General features: G+C 38.8%; 1 protein-coding gene across 3 annotated transcripts in view; it reads left to right on the forward strand.

Moving 5' to 3' along the window:
- Positions 1–26,211, forward strand: part of FGD4 (FYVE, RhoGEF and PH domain containing 4) — a 148,807-nt gene that overhangs the window by 112,138 nt on the left and 10,458 nt on the right. For all 3 annotated transcript variants that reach the window (XM_028113200.2, XM_028113202.1, XM_028113201.2), the window contains exons 5-11: positions 5,460–5,549; positions 7,539–7,684; positions 8,129–8,285; positions 13,109–13,247; positions 15,648–15,706; positions 16,039–16,185; positions 22,538–22,710. In XM_028113200.2, the coding sequence (XP_027969001.1) occupies positions 5,460–5,549; positions 7,539–7,684; positions 8,129–8,285; positions 13,109–13,247; positions 15,648–15,706; positions 16,039–16,185; positions 22,538–22,710 (911 nt within the window). The remainder of the gene's footprint in view (positions 1–5,459; positions 5,550–7,538; positions 7,685–8,128; positions 8,286–13,108; positions 13,248–15,647; positions 15,707–16,038; positions 16,186–22,537; positions 22,711–26,211) is intronic.

Below are 26,211 nucleotides of genomic sequence, written 5' to 3' on the forward strand. Positions count from 1 at the left end.
CATCTCATGAATTGTGGTACAAAATCAAATGTTTATTCCCTAAGTTGACTCATCTTGTTATGAAAGAATGGACTTCAGGGAAAGCAGAAACATATGTATTCATACAAAGCCACATCTGCCTTCTCCATGGAAGAATTTAATTGGGTAGAGATTTCCAGAACCTAGAAACATTCATTTTGGTCCTATAAAACCCAATAACTTATGTCCATATGATTTTAAATATAACCTATAATGAAATGGAAAGAACAGTTTTGATTCAATGTATTTAGAAAAAAAAATCCTTCCTGCTTAAAATGAAATCATGAGAACATGTACTGAAAAGTTAAAAAGCATAATTGAAGAGTAGTAAAGCATGATATCAATATCTGATTCACTTTTATGTAACTGAAGGCTTTGCCTTTAAAGCATCTTCTAAGAAGCTCTAATTATTGATGAACCTTTATGAAGTTCTTTCCAAAATATCTGCTCCCCTGCTTGGTGGTTATGAGGCATGTGGCAGTGCGTATGGCACTGAAGATGAATCACTGGCTCCACACAAACATTTTCTGCCTACCCAGTAAATGAAGTCTGTGAGCTGCAGTGGGGGCTCTTTGTCTGGGCTCCTGCCGTATGGAAGAGTCATGCCAAAAGGTCTGAAAAGAGCTGCAGGAGCTGGTGACATCTGTAAGTGGGGAGGCAGAACTGACAGTGCAGCACATTCATGAGCCAGTGGGCACAGTGACTCACCACCAGGCTGAACCTGACCTAGTGGGAATGGAGCGGATCTCTGCTGAAAGGTTACTGGACGTGTGCAAGTGTATTGTGCAGAGAGAAGTAAGAGAAGCAGAGGAAAGTAAATTGTGTAATCTTTTACTGTAAAAGGCATACATCTTGCCTTTTCAATTGGGATTGTTTAGAACTCTCTTGTATTTTTGTTTGAGGCAGTACTCTGAGAATCAGCTTTCAATATAAGACATAGTTACCATTTGCAAGTGAAAAAAATCTATTTTATAGAGGAATATCAAAGGTAAGATGCTTTTCTAAAGCATATTTGTCACTATTTTTAATACACTATTGTGTATTAGGTTCCAATAGAGGCAAACAGGATTTTTTATCAATATTGTGTAGCCATTACCGTTTTCCAAAGAATCAAAAGAATATATGACTTCTTAGTAAAGTGCTAAGCACAAAGTAGGGGTTATATAGTTTTGAAGTGGCAAATAATAAGAGACAATATTATATAACTTGACCTATTTAACTTTCTATTTTAAAAAAATACCATGCTATATCCCCAGTGTATCAGCAATTTTAGAACAGGTTTGTTATTTAAGCACAAGTCTGATAGAGTAGTAGAGACCCATGCATGCAGATGGATCATGTATTTCTTCCTAAATGTACTCACAGATGAGTTTCAGTAACTAATTTTTTTAAAGTTAGAAGCCTCAGGGGTGCATGGTGGCTCACTTAGTTAAGCCTCTGCTGTTGGCTCACATCATGATCTCAGGGTCCTCAGATCGAGCCCCACTTCGGGCACTCTGCTCAGCGAGGCAGCTGCTTCTCCCTCTCCCTCTGCCCCTCACCCCACTCCTGCTGTCTCTCAAATAAATAAAATTTTTTTTAAGATTATATTTATTTAGGGTGCCTGGGTGGCTCAGTTGGTTAGGCGACTGCCTTCGGCTCAGGTCATGATCCTGGAGTCCCGGGATCGAGTCCTGCATCGGGCTCCCTGCTCAGCAGGGAGTCTGCTTCTCCCTCTGACCCTCTTCCCTCTCGTGCTCTCTATCTCTCATTCTCTCTCTCTCAAATAAATAAAATCTTTTTTAAAAAAATTATATTTATTTATTTGACAGCGAGAACAGGAACACAAGCAGGGGGAGTGGGAGAGGGAGAAGAAGGCTTTCCACTGAGCAGGGAGCCTGATGCAGGGCTCGATCCCAGGACCCTGGGATCATGACCTGAGCCAAAGGCAGATGCTTAATGACTGAGCCACCCAGTCTCCCGTAAAATCTTAAAAAAAAAAAAAAAAGCCATCATATCATTACATCAAATATGACTGAATTTTTAATACCTGATAATTACTAGAATGCTGAGAAGCCTGCTATAGATAGAATTTATATTAGAGAAAGAATGTGTAAATTAAAATGCCTAGTAGATATCCCATTTCATTTTCAAGTGGATAGTTTGTATTTTCTTAGTCTGTGTCCCTTGTAGACACTTATTAGTCTTGTTTCTTGTTGCAGAGAAGAGTTAGAGTGCGAGTGAAGGGTTTACTGACCATGATGTAAAGTCCCATGCTCTCCTGTATGATTGGAATCTGATTCGGTTACCTTTAACTGTGTGACTTGGGGCAAGTCACCTGGCCTTTCTGAGCCTTGGAATTTTGTCTTTTGCATGTGTGTGCTGCCTATAAAACAGGAATAATGTATCTATTCTATAGAGTTATTATAAGGATTAGTCAATTTATGTAAAATATAACAGTGTCTTATGCATAACAAGCTATCAGTGAATAAATGTTAGCTGTTCTTCCGGTGAAATTGTTTGGATCTGTGATTTCCTCACCTCCACCACAAAAATCCCTAGTAACTTTTCATAAACCTATATGTGAGTGTTTAAACTGAATGTCAGCAAGTTTACTTTTGCTTATCTTTGTGTTGGTTTTGGCAAGGTCAGGGACCTGACATTAGAAGCTCATCTGTGTAGAAGGACACAGTTTTTGCTAATAACTCCTGGCATCTCCCTTGGATTTTGCAAATTATGACCAGGATACCTACAATTTGCCAAGTTCAGCTAAAGTATGATTTAGAGTCAGCAAAAGATTGTTTATTATAAGCTTCCTATTTAAGATCCTGTAGGATGTGGGAGACCTCAGGAGTGACTTCACTGCATAGCAATAACAGCCAGTATGACCTGTTGGTTAATGAATTCTCTGACTCATAAGAGATGTATCATTTTATCATGGCACAAATTTTGCTGGGTGGTTTTCTTTAGAGTTATTTGTCAAGCCAGAATCAGAGCATAGGAAAGTGTGCGAGTAAGTCAAAAAGATACAGCAGTACCACTATTAGAATAAAACTAAGGGCTTGGAAAGAGCAAGCCACTAATACTAATGACAACAAGGATGTATCTCAAATGCATTTTGAGAATTGGAAGAGGCAAGACTCAAAAGGCACATACTGTGTGATTCCGTTGACACAACATTCTGGAAAAGGGCCGATCTATTAACAGGAGCATGGTGATAGGAGAGAGGGGTGGGGCTGAGAGGAGGGAGCCCCAGTGCATTATACCCTCATGTTTCATTGGCACCTGAACCAGTCACTGTATTCTTGATTGTTAAACCAGTCAGGGCGTAATTTTGATCTAGGGAATGAGGGTAGTTTCTCCAAAGGAAAGGCTACATAGTAGTAAGATAGATACTCTGAACAAATCTGGATATCATTCTATTAAGAAATGGAGGGAAAGGATGTCAAACAGGCAAACGATAATGCTAATACTTTACCCTGAATTTGTTGTTTAACCAAAACCTTGGCTAACTGTGGGATTTAATGACTACATAGTTCTTATTTCAGTATTTTTGAGAGCACAAATATTTAAACGGTATTGTTACTTTACCTGAAGACTTCACATAAAAATACCTCATTTCAGTGCTGCTGTAAAAAGCAAAATGATAACTTTTCACATTAGAACAGATACTGCATAAAGCATAAAAGTAGACCTCATATGTTGAACACAATGAAGCATTCCTACAGCTTAATAGCATTTTATACATAGTTTAAAATGTAGTCTTTGCACAAATTAGACACTGGTTTAAAATATACTTTGTTCTGCTTTCCTATTAGTTTTTACTAAACCCTTACTATGCTTCATACCTGCCTAGAATGTAAAGGATACTTCAGCCAATAGCTAGGTAGAAATTTCTCAATAAAAAGATGTTTAGATATAAAATAGAAAATGAGTTCTAATAGGACAGAGCTTTGGATAGTTGAAGAAGGCTCCATGGACAAGGAATGGAAATTCAGCAGGCCATCCAAAAAAAAAAAAGTCTTAAATACCTAGAGAGATAAAGAAAGAATGTATGCCATGGGGGCGCCTGGGTGGCTCAGTTGTTAGGCGTCTGCCTTCGGCTCAGGTCATGATCCCAGGGTCCTGGGATCGAGCCCCACATCGGGCTCCCTGCTCCATGGGAAGCCTGCTTCTCCCTCTCCCACTCCCCCTGCTTGTGTTCCCTCTCTCACTGTGTCTCTCTCTGTCAAATAAATAAATAAAATCTTTAAAAAAAATGTATGCCATGTGGAGAGAATGGAAAGAAGAAAAGTTTGGGAATGGCCATGGACATGTTTGGATAATGGTGCATTAGATTGGTATGTTTGGAGGGAATGGTGCCTGCAAAGATACAATGGGAAAGAAGTCTGAGGCAGTGGTAGAATCAGATCAACTGGGAGCTATTGATTGGCTGGGCTTGACGTATGGTATGAGCAAAACCAGGTGGCAGTGATGAAAACTTAAAGGATGGATGCTAATGATATGAGTAGGAGCTCATAGCAGCTGGATTTTGTGGTAGGGAACTAAGTTTAGAGTGATTCAAGATACCAAAGCCAGGTAACTGGAAAGGGATGGAACCACCATCAGGCTGGTAAAGTTCTGGTGGGGTGGGGTGGCGTGGGGTAGGGTGGGAGGTGGTAGGATAGGGGTTTTCCTGAAAAGATGAGTTTGGTCTTACACTGACAGCATGTCAAAGTGGTAATAAAAGTCCAACAATAGTTAGGTTTGTGTGATTGCTACTCATTCATTCATTCAGCAATATTTTATTGAATGCCAGTATTTTACTGAAGACAAGAGAGAGTTACCAAGTTAGCGAGAAAAAAAAATGTTCCCATTCTCGTGGAACTAGCAAAGCTATACAAATATATTTAAGGGCTAAGTAAACATAGACTGAGGGAATAATAAAGTGTTTGTATTTAAGATTATATGGGTAGAGGGAGGGGAGGATTGATGAAACAAGATTAACAATGAGTTGATAGCCGTTGAATCTTAGTAACGGATACATACTGGTTCATTTTACTGTTTACTCATATGTGATTGAAATTTTCCCTGACGTTTTTAAAAAGGCAAAAAGTTGGGTGCATAGAGCTAATAATTAGACAAGGTATCTGAGAGAATGATGAAATCATGGCTAAAGAGTGGCCTGAGAGAGGCAGGGAGAAAATGAGCCAAATACAGTATCTAAGAAAGATAAGAGGTGTTTCAAGAACAAAGATGAGAGTGTTAATTTTGACAGGCTAAAGATGTTATAAGTTAAATCTAGCAGATAGTTTATCTTAATTTTGTTCATTTCTGGTTGGATGGCCCTTCATGGCTGAAATGAATTGGGTACCTGAGAAGCTTGAGAAAACTGTTTTGACCATTTGATAAGGTGTTTATTACTTGAAAAATATGTCCAGGCTTTATTTCCTAATATGTGAATACATCTATTGTATTTTTAGGAAACTAATGAGCAAAAGCTTCACAAAATAGCCAACGAACTTTTGCTTACAGAAAGAGCTTATGTCAACCGACTTGACCTCTTAGATCAGGTAAGATTTTCCCTTTCATGGTTATTTTTTGGCACTGTACATCATTTTTAGTAATCAAGGGGTTTTAGAAACTATAAGAAGGGCATGACTTTTTGGCCAGTGAAAGCTTTTTCTTCAAGGAAATCTTTAGGATTTTTAGCTTTGTCAGTGAATTCACTAGACACAAAGGGTTTTCAATTCATAAAGAGCAGATTCAAGGACTCTCTGTGAGTCACGAAATGCCTTTATCTGTATCTTTCAACACTGAACACTAGTATGTTTCTTGACCATTTGTTATGATCCTAGAGCCATGTTACCATTATAATCTAAATAAGAGATTGGTGATTCTAATTCGTACGTGAATATGTCACTGATTCTATTTGTCTCATGCGCTCTTCAGCCAGCCCCATGTAAGTCATCTGAATTAATGGAGTATTAGCGCCAGAAGAATTTTGAGCGTTCACTTGTTCAAACTTGTAGGAGACATCTACAGTGCCTGGTGTAAAGTTGTATAGTCAATATTTGTTGGTAATGACATCCTACTTTTTCACATTTTGTACTCTCATCACGGAGCCTTGAGTATCATTTGAAATACACGTATGTTTACAAAGGAAGTTTTAAAATGTATCATAAGAATCACTTGAAAACTAAGGCCTCTTAATATTGTTTTAATGATAAAAGAACAAGATAATTGGTAGATTGTTAATGTAGACTTCTCTTATTAGAAGAGAAAGTTGCCATGTTTGAGTGTTAATTATAAGAAGAATTGTCCCACTTCTGCCATTGGAAAACTGGAACTTGATGGGAACACGCCATCCTGGGTATAACCTCCTTATCGTCGTGAACTCTGGCCCTGTTAGACTGAGCATTAAGGGATCAGATTAAGGGTTCTGTTCTTTGAAATAATGAGTTTGTGACTTAAATACTCACTTTCCAAAGAATTTCACTGTAAGTCCATCAATTCGTGTTGAGTTTGTGCCTTCGAAACAATTTTTCTCCTCACGGGATTACAGACCTGAAATTATTCCCATCATGGAGACATGTCTTTTCCTCTTAACAGGTTTTGTGGGTTTTGGGTTTTTGTTCTTATTATTTTAGCCATATTAGCTTGTCAGCTACTATTGCCGACCTTTTAGAATTTTAGAGTCTTAATTAGTATCCTATCTATTGGAGTCTCTAAGGACATAATTTTGTGTTCTTTTTGCCTCCCAAGAAAATGCAGTGGAGGTGAATTTAGAAAATTAACAACCATCTGGACATTATGAAGGAACAGACCTCCTTCTGCCTACATTTAACAGAATGGCAATTAAGAGGTATAGTAGCCCTAGTGGAGTATAGCTAAGACTGCAATTTTTTTTATAGAAATTGTTTTTAAGATACTCATTATTTTGTACAGGAGATCTTTTTATCCTCTTATAAGTGTTCAAGTTATCATGCATTATTACTTAAAAGCAAGAAAACATCTGTGAACTGAAATTCTTTTATTTATCCATTGACCAGGTATTTATTAAAAACCTATTCTACTGTGGGAACTAAACTGTGATGGCCTCCCTTCCCAAGGAAGTATACAGTTTTAATAGGGAAAATGAGATTTATGCCAACAAGTTACAGTAAAGGGCAATATGATATACGTGCTGTCGAAGTCATTCAAAACATAAAGAGGAGTGAAATGTACCACAATTGTTGTATGTAAAGCTTTCCATCTCTCTTACCTCTACTTATAGATAGGAGTAAATCCCTTTACCTCAATTGGAAATTCTCTGGCATAGAAAAGGTTAACATCCCCCAAATAGACGCATAGCCTAGGTTAGAGTCAAGTTTTCTAATTCTAATTCCTGGTTCTTCTCAATCAAAGCATATATTCGGACATTTCAAAAATGATTTATTTCTTGAACCATGAACCTTTTCATTGATTCAACGAAAGTTTCTAAGAGCCCACTATATGCCCAGCACAGTGCTTGGTGGTAACCAATAAAGTTAAAGTAATGTTTGCTTTATTCTTTTATTCAGGTATTTTACTGCAAATTATTAGAAGAAGCAAATCGAGGCTCATTTCCAGCAGAGATGGTGAATAAAATCTTTTCTAATATTTCATCAATAAATGCCTTCCATAGTAAATTCCTATTGCCAGAGCTGGAAAAACGAATGCAAGAATGGTAAGAGGAGTAGATGGCAAATGATTTGTCTAAGGCAGTCACATTAGGTTATTTGCTTTTAAATTGAAACAATAATGCTACACAGAGCTACAGCCAAACATTTGAGTTAAATTTTTACTGTAAAGACCACTGATAAGGAGTTGTGGTACATTTTTAGCTTCGGTTGAAAAGGATTTCATCTCTACTCTCCACACTATCTTTTGATTAGTGGAGGTGAGATATCAGGGGTAATCTGGAGCTTTAAAGACTCCATAGCATGTCTCTTTACTATGTCATTCCTAAACTCCCTCTAAAAAGATGCTGCTTCATTCTCTACCCATCTCACGGCAAGGTGGGTCTGATGAAGCACAGGGAGTGTGTAGAAAGTGATCACTTCATTTGGAGTCCTGTTAATTCACTTACTCTCTAAGAAATCTTAATGACCTGTTTCTGTATTTTGTACAGGGAAACAACCCCTAGAATTGGTGACATCCTTCAGAAATTGGCACCGTTCCTTAAGATGTATGGAGAATATGTGAAGGGATTTGATAACGCAATGGAATTGGTTAAAAACATGACCGAGCGTATTCCCCAGTTCAAATCAGTAGTTGAAGAAATTCAGGTAATTGGACTCTTTTGTTCAAGGCTATGAATTAGCTTTTCCATACAAATCGTAAGGTCTTCTAGATCTAAAGTTGAGATTGAGACATCTTGTGAGGCCCTATGTCTCAGGGATTAGAGCACTGGTCTCCTAAACTGAGACATCTGTCGAAGACTGCCAAATTCCATGCTATTCTGAATTATGCAAAAATCATCTCTGCAAAATTAATATATTTATTGAGCACATGCTATGTGCTGAGCAGTAAAGTCTCTGTTTGCTTTTGAGTCTAGCTTTTATAAAGATCCACATAAATTTATAAAGTGAGTTCCCATTCAGGTCTCTGCTTTTCTTGCTTTCTTTCAGAGGTTGAGATGATGGAATGAATATATAAATGAATATAAAGAATGATTGCCATAAACCCTGACATTCTGCAAACATTATTATTCTGTGTGTGGAGTGTGTGTGTGTGTGTCACTTTATATATGTGTCCTGATTTTTTTTTCAATTTCACTAAACCTGGATAATATACTTTAATAACACCATAGTAATTTCTATTTGATTCTCTAGTCAAAGTTGTTAATAACTTATTATTTGATAAAGTTTAAAAATCAAAAAGGAATTCTTTGGATCACATAGGATTTTTGGGGCGGGGATTCTGCTGCTCCTCTGTTTTCTTCTGTGCTATATAAATATTTCTTATTTTACCGTGTCAATTCCTCTAAATTTTAAAACTGTTTTTCATTTTTCTTCTACTGTTTGTTGGGGGAATTATAATATGCATCTTAATTTATCACAGTCTACTTCAGATTAATACTAACCTTAGTTCTGGTAAAATACAAGCATTTTGCTCCATTGTAGCTCTGTTCCTCCATGCCCTGTGCTTTTAGTCTCCTATATATTCCCCTTGTAGGTTTTAAATACAGTAATACAGTGATATAATTATAATTTTATATAATTTTATGTTTTTGGAAGAAGGGATGATATAAGAAAATATAAATATATTAACCCATATATTTATCATTTCTGAAGTAAGTTCCTTTCCATATAAAGTGATGTGTTTCTTGCAAGGCAGAGCTTGGATAGCAACAAATTTTCTTGGTCTTTTTTTATCTGGGAATATCTTTATTTTTTCTACACTATTGAATTGTGTTGCTGGATACAGAATTCTTGGTTAATAGTTTTGTTTTTCAGCAAAATGAATGTCATTTCACTGTGCTCTGGTCTGTATTGTTTTATATGGGAAGTTAGGAACTGTATGGATATTTCCTATATGTGATGAATTGTTTTTCTCTTGCTGTTTTCAAATTTATCTCTTTGCTTTTGTCTTTCAACAATTTGAATAAGATGTGTCAAATGTGACTCTTTCTATATTTATCTTGCTTAGGGTTGAATTTTTTAGATGTGTAGGGTTTTTTAATCAACTTGAGAAGTTTTCAGCCATTATTGCTTCAAATAATTTACTCCAGTTACATGTATGTTGGTATTCTTGTTATTCTACAAGTTTCTGAGATGATTCATTTTTCTTCAATCTTTTTTCTGTTCTTCAGATTGTATCATTTCTATTAATCTTTCCTTGAGTTCATTGATTTTTTTTTCTCCTGCTGCCTGGAATCTGCTGTTGTGTCCCTGTGGTGCATTTTTCATCTCAGTTCTTGTGCTTTTCAACTCCAGAAATTCCACTGGTCCTTTTTATAATGCCTGTTTCCTCCTTGGAAATTGCTATTTGTGCATTCATTGTTGTTATACTTTTCATGTTTTTCAAATACAATTTCCTTTCATTCTTCGAACATTTTTTTATAATAGCTACATTGAAGTCTTTGCCAGCTACATCCAGTATCTGTGTTCATAGACAATTTCTTTTGATTGCCTTTTTTCAGGTTAGTAAATGGTAACAGCTTACTATGTCTTTGAATGTCTCATTTTTTTTTGCTGAATATTGGGCATTTTAGATAACCTATTGTGGCAACTCTGGATTCTGATTTCCCCCACTGAAAGAGGCTTTGGTTAGTTTTGTTTGTTTAGTAACTTGCTTAGACTCAATCTATAAAATCTGTATCTCCTCTGATGTGTGGTTGCCAATGTCTCTACTCAGCATATGGTTTAATATTCGTGTGTGTGTGTATGTGATCCTAGCTTTCTAGGGATTGCCCCTCTGTCTGTGTTGTAGGTTAAGGGTCAAACAGTTACTGAACAGAGATGACTAAACTACCTAGAGCCAGTAAACTGTCGTCTCCTGATGGACCTATGCATCGGGGAACGCATTTAAAGATCAGACCATTTTCAAGTCCACTGGACCCTTTTACATCTCCTGTCTGCATGTTCCTAGCCTCAGGGTGGCCCAGAGGGTGTGCTGGCTTAAGCTCTCATCTCTCTCTGCTGATCATTCACACAGCCTCAGCCAAGAATATTATTATCTAACGTCCCACCTCCAACCACAGCTTCAGGCTAGTAGAGCCATTGGTCTTCCGTACTTGCCCACCTTCCCCTTCACTGACAGTGTTGCTGGGTGTGTGCATGGCCCACCACTCCAAATCTAATGAGCCCTCTCAACGTTAGCAGAGATGCTGCCAGTCCACACAGCCAGTCCCACCCAAACTGAACCTTCCAGTCATTGAATCTTCATTTGCTAGGGGAGGAATGGGTGGGAGCCCAGGCCAGAATGCCGCAAATTCTCACTGTTCTTATACCCAAAGGTCAACAGTTTTTAAAGCATAAACGCTTTTCAGATTGTTCTGTGCCTTTGGTCAATTTCCAGATGGCTGAAACGGTTGTTTTCTCTGTTTTATCCAGCTTTCTAGTTGCTTTTTCCAGGGAGGATTTTGCCAGTCTCCTCCCTCAGCCATAGACAAAAGTCCTGCCTCTTTCCATTCACTTTTTTTCCTTTTTCTTCTCTCACGATTAAGCACTCATCTACCTTTCTGAACTCTGGCTCCTTTGATTCTTTTACTAGCCCCTTTGGCTTAAACTGTAATGTGGACAGAGTATAGGGTTGACTCCTCGCATTCTTCTTGGCCTTCACACCCTGATGTTCCTGGACCTTTAGCCATCATGTCCTACAGATGCCTCTAGGGTCATTGTTTCTAATCATTTCCTACCTCTAAACTGTCATAGTGCATTGGGAATCAACCAACTAGGTTTAACATTCGGCCACTTAGTCACTGAACCTTAGAAGACTCTAACTTCTCTGAGCCACAGTTTCTTCATGTAAAAATGTGGAGATCAGTAATATTTTCCTATATTTCCTATACATATAATATATAATAATATATATATTACCTATACACATATACAATAGGTTTTTTGGAGAAAATCAAATGAAATGACTAAACTTATATCATTAGTATTTTATACTTTATTAAGGAAAGCTATTATTTCTTCAGCTTCCATGTTGATTTCAGGCTCTTTATACATTTTTTTCCTGGTCTACACCATAACTTCCAAACGAATTTCCCCACACATCTCCCTAAAGCCACACTGCAGTAAGTTAATCTTAATACTAATGATACTACTCTCCTGCATGAAAACCTGCATTTGATGAAGCAAGTCTAAACTCAGCTTGACTTATTACCCCAGATTACCTTTTCTTCCTCATCCCCTGTGTGTGTGTGTGTGTGTGTGTGTGTGTGTGTGTGTGTGTGTGTGTGTGTGTTCCCACTGCCATTGGCCTGTTCTCCATGGTCCCTCTTTGGACACTTGTCCCTTGGTTGTCTTCCCTTACCACCAGAGGCTGCCCTCATCAGAGTTAATGTCCAATGCTCTCTTGTCTGTGAAGGCTTTAGTTTCTTGTTTGCTTTGAATGCAAACATCATGTCTTAATACAACTTTTATACCTGACAGTGCCTTGATCATGGTATGAGTTCAATAAGTATTTTAATGGGATTCTTGGTTTCTTTAATATGAACAAGAACACATCTTATTTTTCAAATAATCTTTTCCCTGTCTTATGTTAACAGATTATTAAAACTAAGGGCTATAGAGTCAATTTTGCTGTAAGAAAAGGAGATCTATTTACAGAGTTCAGTTTCTAATGGAAAAGACTGGCATGGCCTAATGAAAAACTAAAATTTTGTGAGAGATAATAAGATGCTCAGATCTTGTCATTCTTCTATGTGGAGTCTTTTTTAAGTTCAAAGGAAATGACATTTATGGTAGCCTTATTATTAAATAGTTTCTGAGTCCAAAGTCATGTAATACTGTTGTGCTTGTGAACCTCATTAAATATATGCATCTTTTAAAAATATCTGGAGTGTGGGGCGCCTGGGTGGCTCAGTCGTTAAGTGTCTGCCTTCAGCTCAGGTCATGATCCCAGGGTCCTGGCATCGAGCCCTGCATCGGGCTCCCTGCTCAGCGGGGAGCCTGCTTTTCCCTCTCCCACTCCACCTGCTTGTGTTCCCTCTCTCGCTGTCTCTCTCTGTCAAATAAATAAATAAAATCTTTTAAAAAAAATCTCGAGTATGATTCAATAATATGACCACACAAAACCTCCTAGTGACTAATTGAAGTGTTTGCCAGCAATCTGGAATTTTCTTCCTTAAAATTCTGCTTGATTTTTCTTTCTGTCCTTAGACTAGATTGGTGGGCCTCAAACTTTAATGTTGTAAGAATCTGGGATGTTTTAAAATGCATGTTCACAGGACTTAGCCTCAGAGATTCTGGTTTCATAGATTGGGAAAGGGTTCAGAATTTGCATTTTTAATAGTGCCTTAGATCAATCTAATGCAAGTGTCCACAGACCACACTTTGTAGGGAAATACTGTCCTTGATGAAAGTTCTGTATGACAGTGGGTTTTTAGATGGGCCAACTTCATTTTTAAATCTTTTTTCAAAAACCTTTCTCATTGTAGAAACAGAAGATCTGTGGGAGCTTGACTTTGCAGCATCACATGCTAGAACCTGTTCAGCGGATTCCCCGGTATGAGATGCTCCTGAAGGACTACCTAAGGAAATTGCCCTCTGATTCTCCCGACTGGAATGATGCTAAAAGTAAATGCTTCTCTCCTGCCCCCTTTCTATTATGGGGTAATCAAGTGACCTGGCAGCCTTGTGGTTAAAGAGCAAGATACGTCTCACAGCCAATTTAGTAAAATATTGCTGCCAAAAAAATAACCTCACTGGAAATTGTCATTAACATCTCAATTAGGCAAGCCCTTCTAAGCCCAAATCACAGGTTTAGAGCAAAGCAAATCACATTTCTCATGCAGATTTCACATTAATCATTAACTCAGAAATCTGAAACTATAGTCTTAGAGACATCTGGAATAGCAATACACAATTACGTTCTCACAGGAAGAATACAACCATTCAGAATTACTGGTGCTACTGGTAATTAGATAGGTTGATGCATACCAAGAAAGCTAAAATGACATTTACTGTGTAAAAATAACCTAAGCAAAGTTGGCTCTACCTACCCTAAAAGAGAAGAGAAAATGATGCTTTGTACTGTCAGTTAACATTTTCCCCGGGAAAACTTTACTCCTGTTCTTCTAGTTGTTTTCTATTTTTTCTTTAGATCTTAACGAATAGGTTTTTTTAAGGCTCAGGAGTTTCAGTACTTTAGCTTTCTCATGTACTTTAAAAAAAAAATCAAAGCATATGACTCTTGAATCTAGGGGTCATAAGTTCAAGCCCCTCATTGGGTGTATAGCTTACTTTAAAAAAAAAATTTATAAGGGGGCAGCTGGCTGGCCCAGCCAAAAGAACATGTGACTCTTTATCTAGGGTCATGAGTTCAAGTCCCACTTTGGGTGTATAGCTTACTTTAAAAAAAACTTTTTTTTAATTAAAAAAAATAAATCAAGTAACTGAAAAGTAGAATACAAATTTAAGGGATAGAAATGGCTTAGTGTCAAGAACTAACAATGCTGCTGTACAATCTTGAAACATTGGTACTTTGCTAGTAATTTCTTGTCTTTATTGTAAGTGTACCCTGGTAAGAGATGAGGAACACAGAATACAATCTTTGGTCTTGGCAGCCTGGGTCTTTTTTTTAACAGAGGCTTTCTCTGATACATTTCTCCCACCACCCAAGTGAGTCAACGACCACAGGAATTTCTCTACTTCCCTTTCCCCCTTTACAGTTTAGAATTATCCTGACTTGACTTTTTCCACTTTCCACTTCATGCCCACTTCTCACTCATCTGGGCTGTGTGGTTGGTTTTGGTGGCAGAACCTAGTGGTAGGACTGAAGGTGGGATCACCACTGCTACTCCTCCAACTGCTGATCCCAGGTTATTTTATTTTTGTCTCCCTGTACCTTGGATCCTGTGGGGGAATGCACAGAATTGCCCCCGTCAGAATAGTCCTCCAAAGTCTTAAATAAAAATTCAGTTTCTTCTATGCTCAAAGACTTAGACTTGCTCTAAGGTGACAGTGTCAACAGTGAAAAGGTTAACAATGCTGTAGGATATTTTATTACTCTCTTTGGTTGCCCATTGCTCCTTAAACTAAAATTGTAAGGAAATCACAGAGGTGCTTTTATAGCCCCAAAGGAGAGGAGGACGCGACAAAAGTGCATTCCGTTCAGCCATGGAACAAAGAAGACAGAGAATTTGGTCTAGAAGTAATGAGGTTGTTGCAGTAACAGAATTAATTAGGTTGGTATTCATAAGATAGAAAAGAAAGAGCAGGTCATGATTTAGGATTGAGGGCATCCCCTGGGGTTGATCCACCAGGAGGCCGCAGACTCCACAGCTCTCCACCAGTGGTGCTGGAGCGCCTACCTTGCCCATACCAGGCGGTTCCCATTCCCATCTCTCCCACCATCTGCTCAGCAACAAAACCTTCCATCAGCATTGGCATCAGCGGATTTCCCCTTACCTGACCAGGACTAGAACTGTGAGTGTGTTTTCCCAAAGAAAGTTGGTTATGCTTGGTGGTTAATTTGCTCATAAAACAATATTCCTGCTGAAATGTTGTAGAACTTTGAACCAGAAGACATAGGTGTCCCAGTGTGGTCCCACAGTATCATAGTTGTGTGACCTTAACCAAGCCACATCACTTGCCATTTGTTTCATCTGCCAAGTGGAGCTAGCTCACGGACTCTCCATTCGAGGTTGTGTAAGGATGAAGCGACATAATAAATATGAAAGCGTCTGGCAAAGTGCCTTGTACCAGTCTAGTGTACATTTTGAAGGGTCATCATATAGGTCATCTGTATAGTTGTGTATGATTATTTACAGGGAAATGTCCTTCATGTTCCAAGTAATCTGCTTATAAATGAACTTGTTAAAGTATCCATTTTGTAAATGGAAATTGCCCCTGCTTTTGGTGTTAGATGTGGTCATCAGTCTCGGATTTCTTCTTACTATAGTGTATGTTACTCAGCTCTTTAGTAGTATAGAAAAAACAAAGCACATTTATTTAATTTTCTTTTTTCCCATGTAGAATCACTTGAAATTATATCTACAGCAGCAAGCCATTCTAATAGTGCAATAAGAAAAATGGTAAGTGATTTTCAAAGGAGATGGGAGTCTTATAGTTAGATCATTGTCAGTAACATAGCCTAATGTTATCTGCAGGTTTGGACAAAAATGAATCGGTACAGGTGAACAAAAAAGATTCTTTATTAAATGTTTAGTGTTATGTGGAATAATCCTCTCCCCTCTTTTCCTAGGTTTCAATTTGCTCATAACTGACACGTTTTATACCAAATTTATGCTTAGTCCCAGTCCCTTCTGAACTATCCAGATTTTAGCTAAGGTCATGGTATTATTAAAGCCACTAAGGTAAAACCTCCCTTTATTTGGTCTTGCTGTGTTTTGTTTTAATTTCCTAGGAGAACCTAAAGAAACTCTTAGAGATTTATGAGATGTTGGGAGAGGAAGAAGACATTGTAAATCCTTCAAATGAACTAATAAAAGAGGGACAGATCCTCAAACTAGCGGCTCGGAACACATCAGCACAAGAACGCTACCTTTTCTTAGTGAGTATTATAGTGTGAGCCGGTCACATACGAATAATTCATAAATGTTGTTCTGTACATCTTGGAAAAGTAGGATCCCTGCTTGCTCACCAGAGCAATTCTGTCTGACCTGGTTTAATCAACACTGTTAGGATTCCACAAAAGGGAAATTCCTTCGTAACTAAAACTTGTTCTTTCAAGGACACAAATCTTAAAGTATTTTAAAAATATTTTTCTGTGGAGCGCCTGGGTGGCTCAGTAGGTTAAGCGACTGCCTTCGGCTCAGGTCATGATCCTGGAGTATTGGGATTGAGTCCCACATCGGGCTCCCTGCTCAGCGGGGAGTCTGCTTCTCCCTCTGACCCTCTTCCCTCTCGTACTCTCTATCTCTCATTCTCTCTCTCTCAAATAAATAAAATCTTTAAAAAAATCTTAAAAAAATATTTTTCTGTGTACTTACCACGTGTCAGTTACCTTAGTAACACACAACTGAAGACAATTTAACCTGTCCATGATGATCTTAGCTATCAGTGTGGGGGGAGGTATGATACGTTTTCTCAAATATTCCTTGTTTCAGATTCACTCTTTCCTTTCATTCTTATAGGCTAATGGGTACCACTTTCTGACCAGAGTTCTCTTCCTAGTTCTCTCTGATCACCACTTTTGATCTTTCCAGTTTGAGGAAATGTATCCTCAAGGTTGTGAAGTTTGTGCCTAAAATATCTCTGTGAAAAGTATGTGAGTTTGCCATGTGGTTCCTTTTCACTGGAGTTGGTCCCTGTCCCTTCCTTTACTTCCTGGAAATGACATTTAGTCTCCAGCTTATCTCAAATGTAAGAGCTTTTCCTGGGGCATCCAGGCCATTATGTTTTTAGTCTCTGTTAATTCCAGTTCCTTTCTGTATCTGTTGGTATAATAAGAATCACAGTAATAGCTAACATGGAGTAACAATAAGGTAACACTGAGTAAGAGCTCAGTAAATGTTAGCTATTTTCAGGATTGATATTAGAGTCTCAGAAACAGAGACACATTGGTCATGAGGCTGACTTTGTGCTGCAAGGCAGTCTTCCCACCAGCCATAGTATGAGTTTAACTGGGGGCTTACAGGTTTTCATTTTCTGGTTACAGCCTCCAAGGAAAACTTACAGGAACTAAATATCATGCATAGGGGTGATCATTATCTCTCATTTTTCAAAAAGAACATTTGGTTACCATATTACCTAGCTGTTCTCCCGAGTTTGTGTAACTCAAGAAAATTGATGGGGCACCTGGGTGGCTCAGTCGTTAAGCGTCTGCCTTTGGCTCAGGTTATGATCCCAGGGTCCTGGGATCTAGCCCCGCATCGGGCTCCCTGCTCAGCAGGAAGCCTGCTTCTCCCTCTCCCACTCCCCCTGCTTGTGTTCCGTCTCTCGCTGTCTCTCTCTCTCTCTCTCTCTCTCTCTCTGTCAAATAAATAAATAAAATCTTTAAAAAAAAAAAATTGAAAATATATGTCTACACAAAACATGTTTATGAATGTTTACAGCAGAATTATTCATAGTAGGCAAAATATTTGGACATATGGATATAGTGGTATATCTATGCAATGGAATGTTATATGTCAATAAAAAAGAGAATATGGGTACATGTTACATGGATGAACTTTGAAAACACTGTGACAAGTGAAAGAAGCCATTCACAAAAGCCCATACTGTATGATTTCATTTATATATGATGTCCAGAGTAGGCAAATGCAGAGAGGCAGGATGTAGGTAGTGGTTGTCTGGGGCTGGTGGGGAAGAGGAAATGGACAGAGGGTTTCCATTTGGAGTCAAGAAATGTTCTGGAATTAGAAAGTAATGATGATTGCACAATTTACAACTATATTAAACCATGAATTGTACATTTTAAAAGGGTAAATTTTATGTTATATGAATTACGTCTCGATAATTTTAAAAAATATATAGATGTTGTCCATATAACTGTAAAAATCTTCATTTGAGCTCAACAAAAGTACTTCACCTCTCAGGTTATGTAAAGCAAGGATTATTATGTCCTGTCAGGGTTCAGAAGTCTGTTTATTTGAAATACAGGTTTTGTTATTCAGGTCTGGTGAGGCCACCAGATCAGGAGACAGTTGCCATGAGAAACATTATACTCACAGATTCCCAAAAGGAAAGGCATGCCATACCATGGGGGTTACCTGAGAAAGCAGCAGGGTCCATAAGGGGCAGAGGGAGCAAGCAGAAAATGTGAGCAAGAGCCTTTATTGTGGGTTCAGTGAGAAGGAATGGGCAAGGCAGCATAAACAGGTTTAGGATTTGCTAGTTTAAATAATTCCATCAGGCTCTGGGGTACCAGGGCTGTTGTCTGGTACCTGGCCCTGAAGGGTGAGGGCAGGGGAATACTGGCCCAGGAAGAGCTCAAGAAAGGAGGCAGTGGGGGTTGGGCTCTGGATGGGTTGCTTTCCATATGAAAGGCATGCTTGCAGGTGAGTCATTTACTACTTATAGGAAGTAGGTAACCCTAAGAGGGACAAGTCCCTCCATTGTCAGCAAAGCCCCAAGATGTCAAAGCATCAAAAATACAGATTAAAAAGACATACTTAATACACTATTTTGGGCAAAATGCGTAGAAGTTAATGTCTTCCCTTTGCCTTTACCCTTCCTTTAGGTGCTTAGGTAGTGCTCCTTTCCCCTCTTCTGGATTATATTATAGTTTCAGTAGTTAAGCTTCTAGCTCTGTGCCTTAACCAATTACCTGGGTTTAATTTTCACATTTGAGAATTATTCTGGAAATAGTTTAAGGTTGAATACCTTGTTGTAGAGCCAAATTAAGCATATATTTGGAGGACAGATGGCAAAGAGCCTTGGGGGAATACAGCCACAGTGACTTTGAAGAAAGGACCCATCTTGTTCCAGTTATTATGAGCTATCAAACCTCTCTTGCCATTGCCTCCCAGGAGAACGGAGTCCTAGAGCAGGAGTTACCGGAAAGCCGCATTCGTCTTGTGAATACCATCTTAGAAGCATTTCTGTAGGTCCATTCTAGTAATCCCTGCACGCCTCCCGCCTCCACCCCCTGCACTGTCCTTGTCACACGCTCTCTTCTTCACAACACGCTTTTCTTCCCATAGAGCATCTTGGTTTTTTGTATATAGAAACTTCAGAAGTACCGTTTTTATTTTTCTCTGTCTCTAGGAACAAAATGAGGGCTAGTTTTCTGTATCCTACTCTGGTGATCTTACATTTCTCTAAAAAGCCAAATTGCATGTAGAATCTGATTTCAACCTTGAGCAGACCTCCACATGTTTGCTCATTCGCTTGCCTCCACACTATGCTTTTTTCTATTACTGCAGGATACTCTGTTGACTAAATTAAATAACCACACCTGACATCTGAAAGTTTAAAAAAAAAATCCCCAAATTATCCTGGAGAATAACCCAAGAGATTTTATTCTTGGCCCTTTGTTGTTCTTGTCTTTATTTCCTTATTGCTTGACAGATTTCAGTTTTTCCCCCTTGACCCATTTAAACTTTGAATACAGAGAAGGCACTGGAAATTTTCTCCAACCATGTACTTTTACAAACTTTAAAAAAAACTTTAATGAAACTGTCTCTGGTGAAACATGACATTGAATTGTTTCACTCAAATATTTCAAGACCCTTGAAATAAGTAGTTGAGGATCACTGGAGATCAGGAAGGAGGACTCCTCCTGTGGTTTTAATAAAATCGAGGCTGGCTTCTAGCTTAGCACTTTCAGAGCTTGCCCCACCAGCCAGAGATCACATGTCCGTAACCACTTCTGGCCATGGATAAAAAGCCGTCTCCCTCACTGAAAGGGAAAGCCATCTACTTGGTCGTGCAGTTGTTCTGACTTCCTCTTTGAGCACTGGCGGAAACCCACACGGAAGATGATGGTGGCTTTTGCCACAGGAGCAAGGTTCACAGATAGAACAGAAGGCATCTACTGCTTTGTAAACAGTATTTTATATCCTTGTGCTCTTACTTTGACTTCTAGGAAGAAGAAAAATGGTATTTATTGATTTGCAGTAGATTGTGATATGAATTATATAAGGTTAATAAATAGTTACTGACAGTTTAGAATGTAAAGTCCCACTTAGGAAGCGTCTGTAATTGGGGAAGCATAATCCTGCAAGCATAAAATGGAAAGAGAAACATATCATTTATAAGATAGTCTGTCATCTTGTATGAGTGTCACCACAAAAAACAAATGCCTAGAACTTCCATATTCATGGACTATGTTTCTATAAAATAACAAGGCTTTGCTGAATTTTATAAAGTGAACTTAAGTACAAGTATCAGATAACTCAGAAATTTTATTCCATAACATTCCATTTGTCACTCAGTTTGCAGAAACATGAGGTGGTGGTTGCCATCTTGAAAGTTGAGCCTTGCGGCACCGGGGTGGCTCAGTTGGTTAAGTGTCCAACTCTTGATTTCAGCTCAGGTCATGATCTCAGGGTCGTGAGATTGAGCCCCAGGTCAGGCTCCATGATGGGCATGGAGCCTGTTTGGGATTCTCTCTGCCTCTGCCCTTGCTTGCACGCGCACGCTCTCTCTCTCTCTCCCCCTGTCAAATAAATAAATCTTTAAAAAAGAAAGTTGAGCCTTGTGCATGTTGGTTGCTGCTCTGCAGTACCATTCACAGCCTTGACCAAATCCCCTTCTGAGAAGGCCTTCATACAAGATAGGAAAAAAGTGTTAACAGGAACAGTTAGCAGCAAGCTGTTGCCTTAATCAAGCTGGGATGGTGATGAGAGCCTTTCAGAGTGTTTTCAAATCCCTGAATCCTATGTACTGAAGAGAGACTGGAGATTGCCACACTTAGAATGCAGTGGACAGTTGATGATAGGTCTTTAGGGTTCTCTTCTAGAAATGTAAATGTGAAATGCTAAAGTGTATTTATTACCCTTTTGTTTCTACGTTATCCAGTGTAGAAATGAAATTTATGATGCTGGTTACAGGAACTAGCAAAATAACGTACAAGGAACAAATGATAAGAAATTTGCTTTCAGAATGAGTACAATGGGCAGTGTCACATAGACCAGTTGAAATGTTTTAAAAGTCCATCCACATCTCTCTTCTTGATGGCTTTGTGGAGCCAAACAGAACCTGGCAGAACAGGACATTTTTCTGGATTTAATCCCCTGAATAACCAGTGACTTTTATAGATAATAATCCTGAGACATGAGAGGTTACATAGTGCACAGAGTTTAAGTCCCCAGTTATTCTTGTCTTTGAAAAATATATGTAACTCTAGAAGCAGTGTCAAAAACAATAAATATGAAGGAGGAAGAAGGTAAGTATGGACCTTCTTTAGGAATCCACCTACAAATTAACCTAAGTATTTAGCCTTTCTTCCTTTTGTATGTTTCAGTATGTTCAAAAGTGAATTAAATGTTTCCCCAAACTTACTGTTTGGTCCTGACTAGCAGAAGTTGTTCATTGTTGACTAGAAATGGAGCATGATACATTATTTGATGCAGTTTCAAAATAAAGTCCTTCATTTTAAAAGAAAATCTGATAAAGAAGATCTTTAAAAACTTTTTGCTAAAATAGATGACTTTTCTTTTTATTTATTTTTAAAGATTTTATTTATTTATTTGACAGAGACACAGCGAGAGAGGGAACACAAGCAGGGGCAGTGGGAGAGGAGAAGCAGGCTTCCTGCTGAGCAGGGAGCCCGATGCGGGGCTCGATCCCAGGACCCTGGGATCATGACCCGAGCTGAAGACAGACGCTTAACGACTGAGCCACCCAGGCACCCCAATAGATGACTTTTCTATCCATACATGACAAATTCTTAAGCTATAGGCCAATAAAAAACAGTAACTTAGTTTATTACATAGGGTTTAGTGTGCTAACCCCACATGTTCTAAACTAATAACTTGATTTTTTTTTAAACTTAATACTAAACACACTGGCAAAAATAATTGTTAAATATACTCATTTCCTCTACTAGCTTTGAAGACTTGCTTTGTAAGACATAACAATTAGAAATTTTCTTGCCTTAGGGCTTCAGCTTATATGGTTAAGAACTTCAATTCCTGGTATATGGAAAGTCTTTAATTGTTGCTGAACTTAATTGAACTAGTTTTCTTCATAGTACAAAATGATGATTGGTTTACTTAAGTATCAATTAAATATTATGAATCAATAAAGGGAAATATGTTATGAGTGTTACAGTAAGGTAGTTCTGATACAAGCATAAAAATCTCAATATAGTATTTAAATAATCTTGCGCACATAGGGGGTATGTAATTCCCTGGGAATTCCTTGGAAATTTTGTCTAGGGCTACTTGTAATACTGGTGGCTTCCTTCTTTCTTCTTTGTTTTCCTGTTTACTGATGTGTGCGCTGTATCCTTGCAGTTCAACAACATGTTGCTGTACTGTGTACCAAGATTCAGCTTGGTGGGCTCTAAATTCACAGTTCGAACCAGGGTTGGCATCGATGGAATGAAAATTGTGGAGACTCACAATGAAGAATATCCACACACTTTCCAGGTATCTGGGAAAGAGAGAACATTGGAACTGCAAGCCAGGTGAGAGAAGCCTTCCTATCACACAGCTTTATGAAAGCATCAGAATGAGTTGTAGGACGGAATAATTCTGAGGATCTTTCCCAAGTGAATACTATAGACCTCTGGGAATCTGGCTGGACATAAGAAACAGTCTCTTAAAAGGCAGGAATCATGTTATCCTTTTTGATTCCTTCATAGTGCCTGGAGAGTAGTTTTCAGATAGTAAGAATTCAGTAAATTAAATTGACTCTTCAGATTTGCAAGGTGCTCAGAGAATGAAGTGGTTGTGTTCAAGCCAGAGTTTTGAGTCTTGTAGGAAAGCGTTCTCCCCTAACCCTTCCTCCCTCCACCCTTCCTTTTGGTGCACGATGTTTATTGATGCTTTCTATCCCATGCTAAGTGTTGAAGCATTAACTGTCAGTCCTTCAGCGGCTCTGCATTCATGTGACTTATTGCCACTTTGATGGAGAGGATTTTCAGAGGAGGCAGAGTAGAAAAGGTAATGATTCTGCCACAGTTGGAGGATACAGGAAGGCAGCCATTTGGGGTTATAGTGGCCTCTAGAAACCAGGACTTCTGGAAGGGGTGGTTCTTTATAAGCTTTGTTGAGTAGGAAAGAAGGGCTGGGGTTCTGGCATCCCTCTGCTTAACAATGTTTGGAAAGAAAAAAACCATGAGAATCACTACAGTGGCTCATAGCTACCTTGTGTGTGAACCTCTGGAAGATAGAGTGCTGTCAGGTTTTGAAATAATCTACCTTAGAAGACTGCCCTCCATTTATCCTACAAAGGTATATTGTGAAATATGGGAACCTTCAGAAGGTCACAGATCAGAGGGTTAGGTACCAATCTTGACTCTGATGGTTCTGATACCCTAGAGTCTGGAGACTGAGAGAGCACTTCTGTTCGTGTTTGTTCTCTTGCACCAATAGCGTATGGTTCTGGCTGGCTCAGATGAATTCATCCTGGATATTTGTACTTAGTAACTGTATAAAAGTTTGAAGTTCAGACTTTTAAAAGAGAATAATTCATTTTAGCAGGAATCTGTGCCCAGGGAATCGGGGGGAATTGGTGAAATTACAGTTAAGGGAGATAGGGCTAGTACAGTTTGAAGAAGTAGCCCTTTGATTTCCCACAGAAAATCTATACTGAACCTGCCATTACTTAGGGAGCTGCCCAGCGACTGCTCCTAAGGATTAGAAGGTGGCATTTCAAGCATAAATTAAAAGTGTAGAGGACTTAGCTTTGAATGGCATGGTTTTCCTACCTCATGGTGAAATTTGGCCCCAACCACCAAACTGAGGGAAGAATATATTATGCTGTGCTCAGAGGCTCCTGACCGGAGTCCTCAGTGCTTGACTCACGGAGTGATTGGTTCTGGCAACAGGGAGGACTCATCAATAGTTCTGACCATCAGAGAAGTCTTCATGGCAGAAGAATGAAGACATTGCTGCTGTGAAATCCAGCATACTTCCAAATCTGCAAACCTGAGAGAGGTGTTGAAACAGCAAAAGAGAGATGATCAAGGTTTTGGGGGTTGCCAAAATGGAAACCCCAGCTGTGCATTAGCAGGTTGGCCTGTTTTCTCTTCAAGATAGGGCTGATGCATGAGGAATTTTCTTATGTACAGGCAATAATCACTTTGTAAAGTTCCAGTATACAGGATTGGATACATTTCAATTGATACCAAAAACACAGTCATTTTTCCTTAAATTTCTTATTCCCCTAATCCCATTGTGGTAGTTATACTTATGATTATATGGTGACTTGAAGAGCTGAATTAAGTGATTACTTTTTATCTAGTCTATGATTCTTTCTAGAATAAGGACAAACTTTGAAAGTCTCAGAACATCAGAGTGTTAGAGGGATTACACGGAGCCCAAAGTTGGGTATATATTTGGAGATGTTTAAAGATCATTCACTTCAGAAGCCACCTGGAAAAAAAAATGGGTTCTGCTTTTCTTGCTAAATGAGTCAGCCTGAAGACTGACCTCTTACACTCTGCTTCCTCTTTTGTATTTAAAAGAATATTAGGCTTCTGTCTTGTGTACTTTTTATGTAATGGCTTTATATTGCTAAATGAATAAAAAAAACCATAGTAATAAGTAAATTAGAGGAGTAAAATTTCTGCCATGACTTGAGAAAGTAAAACAAAAAGCATTAAAGACTTGTCAAGTTTGTTTGCATTTAAAAGACTAGAAGCAGCTGGGAAATAACTGTGATTCCAGAGCAATGGAACTGATTTTATCCAGGCAGGGCACTGCAGTAGAGAGAAATCTCTTTTGAGGGGCAAGGTTGAAACCCCGCCCCACCACTAAGGCTCTTGGTCCAAGGATCCCCAGGTGAACAATAAGCAGAATCTTCCATTTGGTGGCACAGACTCCAGCAGCATTCTTGGCACATCATGATGCTCCAGAACAAATCTGCTGGAAAGATGGATGATGTCACAGGAGCAGAGCTCCTGCCAGACTCACGCATGTATGATACCTGTGGGAGCGAGGCATGCGACGTTCCGGCTGGAACTCAAACTTCGCTCTAGCCTACCAAACACACGCAAACAAACAGAGCCCACTCTTCTGGCATTCTTCAAAATTCTCCAGCTTGGAGATCTAGCTCTGATGGGGACTTTTCTAATATACACTGTGACAGCAGCCCGCTATATAAGCTACCTGCATGGGAGATGAAATAAAATTTGCCTCAGTAGGAAAGTAGAAGACTTGACTCTAGTGAAACTTCCTTCCTACAAGCATCTGAAATGTTTGCTTTGCTTTATCTGTAATAGGTTAAGTACAGTATTGCCCAAAGCTTTCTAGCAAAATTATTTATCAAAGAAATGTTAAATAGCTCCCTAAGACCTTACAAAGATATTTTAGATTCTAGAGGATAATTGTAATCTTTTCTAAGATGGGTTGTGACTAGTAGCCTTTGAAAGCCTCCTGTGTTTTCTTCCAAGGTGAATTGGAAGACTAGTTGTATATCTGGTACAATGCTAAATCTGCAGTTATGTAACATATTGAGCTAGATGATGGTTGTTAAACTTAACATCAGGACAATGTATTAATGGAAGCTAAATGTAACTCTCCCAGTCAAAAGTTATGTGTACCAAAGTGGATGGTCTAAAACATTGTTTAAGGGGCTCCTGGGTGGCTCAGGTGGTTAAGCATCTACCTTCCTTCTCGGGTCGTGATCTCCAGGTCCTGGGATTGAGCCCCAGATCAGGCTCTCTGCTCAGCGGGGAGTCTGCTTCTCCCTCTCCCACTACCCTATGCTTGCTCGCTCTCTCTGAAATGAATAAAAAAAAATCTTTTTTAAAAATTAAAAAAAAACAAAAAAACTCTGTTTAAGAATTTATTTGTTCAGGGGTGCCTGGGTAGCTCAGTTGGTTAAGCATCTGACTCTTGATTTCAGCTCAGGCCATGATCTCAGGGTCGAGAGATTGAGCCCCAAGTCAGGCTCCACATTGGCTGTGGATGCTGCTTAAGATTCTCTCTTCCCCTGCCCCTCCCCCACTTTCTTAAAAAAA

Source organism: Eumetopias jubatus, unplaced genomic scaffold, assembly GCF_037043125.1.
Source record: "Eumetopias jubatus isolate StellerSeaLion01/CBP00866 unplaced genomic scaffold, mEumJub1_p1.0 scaffold_8, whole genome shotgun sequence".
Taxonomy (NCBI): Eukaryota; Metazoa; Chordata; class Mammalia; order Carnivora; family Otariidae; genus Eumetopias; species Eumetopias jubatus.